Below are 5,517 nucleotides of genomic sequence, written 5' to 3'. Positions count from 1 at the left end.
GTGATTTATCTAATGTTTGGGTCTTTGCCAGATACTTATGACTTGGATTCAGGATACTGGGCTTGATGGACCCTTGGTCTGACCCAGTGTGGCATATTCTTATGACAAATTACTACAATATAAAACCCAAATAGCATCTTAAAGAGGACTATATACACATCTTGTGACAAAGGCCACCAAATGACATCTGAATTGTATGTTGTAGGGAAGCTCTACCTATAGAGGCAGCCTGCAGATATGAGGTGACCTATATAACCAGTTCTTCATTATCCTATAGCAGTTCACTGGTGCTTCAAACAGCTTGATTTGTTCCCTCCTGCCGTGTTTAAAGAACACTCAGTCTATGGAAGCTGTCCCAACAGTCACAGCATCCTCTTCCTCTCCAGATCATCCTTCTGCCTCTGCATGCTGCACTTGCAAAGGTCAGTTCACTGGCGATATGCAGGCAACCTTGCTGTACACACAGACTTGGTCCTTTGAGACACCTGGCCTGCAAGGCTAATGGATGACTGATGGCAGATCAGCCACTCTTCATTCCTTTTCACCTGCCATGCCCTGCTCATGTGCCCTGTGGCTCCTTGGTGATTTGTGGCTGTCTACACAGTTCCTGATAGAATTCGGACTGCAGGAAGCGAGGGTAAGAGTTGTTCTCCATCAGACTGTAGACTCGCTTCTGAGCGGCACTGAAGCAGCCGTGCGCTGGCGCCTGCAGATTCTGGGTGATCAGTTCTCTCGTCTGGAAGTCTATGTTTATCTGAAAGACAGGAACAGAAAGTTTTACTAAGGTCATTCACTCTGAAACCAACATGAGAACACAAATGCATTTTAGTCATTTGAAGTTGGTTTATGAAAAAACCTAGGAAAATTCAAATAGGAAAATTCTGGGGCTTTGGCAGATAAATATCAAACACAAAATAGTAATTATATATAGTTACTTTAAGTAGTATTTTGATTCTGTAACATTTGTTAATTTATATTATTTTTAATGTTATGCACTGAATGAGAACACATCCAGTTACATTTTGCCAAATACCATTTCTAGTTTGGAGAGGCTAATATATATTTATTTATAAAGGTACATAGTACAGGATTTTACCTCCTTGGGAGCCTCCTTCTCAATGAACTCATCATACATCTTCTTTGCCTTGGTCAGCAGCTTATGAGGTGACTTGGTTTTCTTGAAGTCCTCACAAGCCAGCCAGAACTCAATGTTCTCTTCACTGAACTCAGACTTCAAAAAGGCTCTGAAAGCTGCCACACCATCTGCAAGAGAGAGCAACAAGGCAAATTTATCTCCAGAAAACATCCAAAGCAGCTCATATATAGGTCATTACACTTGTTTGACTTTTCTCCCTTAAATTGCTAAAATCAGAGGCATCCAGATGTCGAGATCTGAAACAGTTTGACTAACATCAGAACACATTTCTGGCAGAGCCAAGTCAACTACAGTCTTCATCTCTGACCTCTCCCCACTGGGTTTGTTTCATTTTCTTTGCGTCATTCTAGCTCTGCCATGTCAGAATTCCTTATTCCCATTAGCATCAGAAACTTCAATCAGGCCAGTGTTATACAAAACATTCCTCCCAGTCCGAGTACATTTCATCCAATCTGTGCCTGTACTTCCTATCTGGTGCTCAGAGCTTATACAGTTTGCTAACAATCAGATCTGATTTAAGCATTTACTACCTTTTAACTAATTTAGTATCATGCACGGGCCTGCGGAGTCTGGATTTTATGATGTCCAAAATGTATTCAGGACCCAAGAGAATAATGAAATACTAATCTCTTCAATTTATTTTACTATAGATAAATTAGATATAGAAATGGACTTAGTCACAAAGTTTTAAGCTGCCTACAATTCTTTTCAGTTTGCAAGATTTTGAGAACGCAGATGGAACTGAAGTGCTGTCATACCCACACACTTCCTGAAATATGCTCGCCATCCCTCCAACCCCAAACTCTGTGTGACCCTCAAATGGGAGCCAGCTTTTTCACTGATCAAGATATCAAAGCTGTACATTATAATGCATAATGTGTGACTCAAAATAAGGAACTGGATGCGTGGATAGTTATTTTTGTACTATAGTTTTACTTTTTTTGTTTGGGGGAGTGACAAGAGACAAACCCCATGTCCAGCCTTATATAAGAAGGGCCACCTATAGACTTTCTACCAATGACTTTTCCCTTCAGAACCTCCAGGGCAGAGCATGCCAACATTTTATTCCCTCTCTGCCGTAGCTTAAAATAATAGAACTTACATTTATTAGCCAGAAGGTCGTCAAATGTTTCTGACCATCGCTGTGCTTCCTCAGGGCTTGGTCTATGAAAACAGAAATTAAGAACATTATTGCCAACGCACCGCCTGGCTAGCTTTCTATAAGAGAAGACGAGATAATGTAAGGCACAGTATTTTTTTTTCTTCTTTAAATCAATAAAGCTTGAAATTACCTGTAGTAAGTGTGTTTCTTCCCCTTCTTGGACATGATTCTGGGCGAATCTTTGGAAGTGGAAGACGAATTCTGTAGGAAGTAGTTCAGCCTTGTCTTCCAGTCTTTGATGCTAAAAGCCAAAGGGGAAAAAAAAACACAAAGCCATCCGTCAGCATTTTGCCCCCAACGCTGTCACGTTTCTATTTAAAGTGCGAGTCGGCTTCCCGAGCACCAGAAATACTGTCAGCCAGGGAGGAGCGCTACGTCACGCTCGGAAGACGTCACCTGAAACTACTGCGCTTCCTGCCGGCCCTAGCCCGCACCTCTGGGCTCCAGCATACTAGCGCTATTTGTTTATTTATCTATCAATCTTTATTCTGCATCCACCCAATACAGTAACACATGAAGTCAGTCACTATACATATAATATAGTGCTACTTATAACTATTTAGAGGCTTTTCTATACCCATATTAGTGGGTGCATCATATCGGTTTACATCCAAACTGAAGATAGAAATTACATAAAACAGGGAGGGGGGATAACAGTGGCTAAAAACTAAAGAAATAATTAAAGGATGATTAACTATCCCGACGGTGTGGCTTCTCAGGAAGCTAGGGAGAGGGCAGATTAGCTCAGCCCATGCAGAGTTTAAAGTCCAGTATTTGTCACACTGTTCGGCTTCATCTCTCTCTCTGCCTGCCTGGGCACCAGAAAGTAACGTTGGTCTTTAAAAACCAGACCTGGTCTTGCCTGCGTTTCTGCCTTTCCAAATCAAAGGCTAATACCGTTAACACTGAACGCTATGCACTGCTGCCTGTCCCAAGACCTACAACACCAGGAGCAGCACAAGCGATCGCCTTCATGCGCTGAACTAGCAAACAAGCTTTGCGTATCTTTTGCAAAAAAAAAAATCTAAAAATGTATTATTGCAGTTGTTTCCAGCTCCTGATACTGATTTAAGTTTTAGAACTGAAAAGCCAGTGAATAGAAAGCTGTCCGTGCATTTAAAGCTGGCAGAAAGATGCATAAACTATGTTTTCTGGAAACAGAGGGATGAAGCAGGGGAGGGAGAAAGAGCAAACGTAAAAAGTAATGCAGCTTAAGTTATTTTTTCTGGGCGACGGCACGGCACATCTAATAGTCTCGTTAAATCCGATTAAGTATAAAATCTACTTCAGCAGCGTCCCAGCCACTTACATCGTTTTCTTCATCTTCCCTCTTTTCTCCTCGTTGGTTTGACAGTTGCTGGCTGCTCGCTCCGTTTGGCCACAGTTGTGTTGCATGGCAAAGAACATTGCACTCTGCATCCTTTTTTTATCCCGAGCGCTCGCACAAACCCAGCTCTTCCCCCTGTCTCTCTCTCTCTGCAGAACAAAGACGGCGGCCTCGCGCCCCGGCTCCCGTCTTTATAGGATGCGGGACAGCATCGGGCCCCGCCCACCACGGTGTGTGTGTGTACAGGGGGCGGGGAAACCAAGCCCAAACCAATCAGACGCTCCGAGTCCCATAATAAAGGCGGGGCCAGGCGCTGCTGACGTAAGAGCTCCTCTCAGGAACGGTGTTTCGCGCGAAAGTCGGGGGCTGGGCAGGCACGAGCGCTCGCCCTGACCTCTCCCCGTGCAAATCAGCTTCCCGGCCAAAAAGGGAAAACGCGGCGCTGCTGCCCTCCTTGCACCAAACTGGACAGGGGCAGCGCTCGTCGCTTTGCAATGCATCACAACAAACGGCTGCTAATCCCTTTGCATTCCCTGCTTAAAGCTCACCCCCCTCTGGCGTTGCTGCCTGCTTAGCCCCTGGTTTGCATTTCTTTACTAAGATCCGCTCCAGGTTCTCTGGCTCTTTGTTTTTCAGTTTTTCCATCTGTCTGTTAAGGAGGATTCCTGCCAAAGCTACATTTCTCACTTTGTCTCCGCTGTCCTTTTCCACAATCAATTTTTGCCTGCCTGTAACGTGCAATATTTATGATTACTGTGAAAATATCGCTTTTATTCATCTACAAAACTTGGAGCATCAGTATCTTCTTTTTAAAATCTAACTGCAGTTAGATAAAGGTAGTAAGCAAAACATGAGTTGACACACCTCAGCCAGATCCGAGAACGAGCATTATCCCTCGCAGGCTCAAAGATGTGGAACTCTTTACCAACTCAATTAAGGACACAGCAAGAAAAAAGCAAATTTAAAGCAGAATTAAAAACTTGGTTATTTAATGCAGCATACAATGAAAATTAAGTGCAGGCCGCTTTTATTAATTCGCAAGAAAGGCTACAATGTATATAGTTTTATTGTTCTTATAATATAGTTCTTATTAGTTTTATAGTTTTTATTCATATTTTATATTTTAACAGCTATGAGTTTTGTAATTTCTTGCTTTTAGAATATAGCTGTTTTATCTTTTATGTTTGAATTGTAATTTCCTCACTGTTTTATTTATTTATATTGTAAACCGCTGTGAAGGCTTGCTGAGACAACGGTATATAAATGATAATAAACCTTAAACCTTAATGGTGCAGAAGAGTAGCTCGTTATGAAATTGCAAGCAAATCCCTAGCCCTATTCTGAAAGCCTGTGGCAAGCAGATCGTCCAGGGTGGTAGTGGGAGCTGATGAACTGCGCCCGGGAGCTTAGAGAATGAGTTTATTTAAGAATGGATATCGGATGATCCCCCCCCCCAAAAAAAAAATGCATTCATCCTTCCTGCATTTCATGTCTTAAGGTTGTGCCTTCCTACGACTTTCTTTAAAAGACAGCGTAGATTCAAGGACTGAGCTCTAAGTATGAGCTGCTTGCTTTTTTTTTTTTTTGGAGGGAGAAATGTGCTATTAAGTCCCCTGAGCCTCTCAGCTCGGGAAAGGGCCGCGGGGAATCTCTGGGCAAACAACAACAGCACCTGAACTGCAAAAGGAGAAGCGCCCCCCCCCCCGGCCAGATTAAGCGCGGGGGGGGGGGGCTCCTCCTTCTCCTCCCTTCGTCTGGAGGGTCATTTTCTCCGGATGCAAGACGAGGGGACAGGGCTGTGGCGAGGTCTGCAGGTGGAGCTTGGAGAAAGGTAAACTCCATGCGACTCCCGGGGACTCTCCCCACGTGGCA

At 43.5% G+C, this 5,517-nt stretch overlaps 1 protein-coding gene across 1 annotated transcript; it reads right to left on the bottom strand.

Annotated features, from left to right (window-relative positions):
* Positions 1 to 311: 311 nt before the first annotated feature.
* Positions 312 to 3,815, bottom strand: RGS2 (regulator of G protein signaling 2). The gene is made up of 5 exons (XM_029618551.1): positions 3,628 to 3,815; positions 2,449 to 2,559; positions 2,259 to 2,320; positions 1,097 to 1,263; positions 312 to 754 (listed from the first exon to the last, which is right to left on the bottom strand). Exons 1-5 carry the CDS (start codon positions 3,735 to 3,737, stop codon positions 560 to 562), a joined length of 645 nt encoding a protein of 214 aa, XP_029474411.1. The 5' UTR covers positions 3,738 to 3,815; the 3' UTR covers positions 312 to 559.
* Between the last annotated feature and the right edge of the window lie 1,702 nt (positions 3,816 to 5,517).

The sequence above is a fragment of the Rhinatrema bivittatum genome, chromosome 10, assembly GCF_901001135.1.
Source record: "Rhinatrema bivittatum chromosome 10, aRhiBiv1.1, whole genome shotgun sequence".
Taxonomy (NCBI): Eukaryota; Metazoa; Chordata; class Amphibia; order Gymnophiona; family Rhinatrematidae; genus Rhinatrema; species Rhinatrema bivittatum.
The sequence above is the reverse complement of the archived record's forward strand: the minus strand, read 5'-3'. Positions and strand labels throughout refer to the sequence as shown.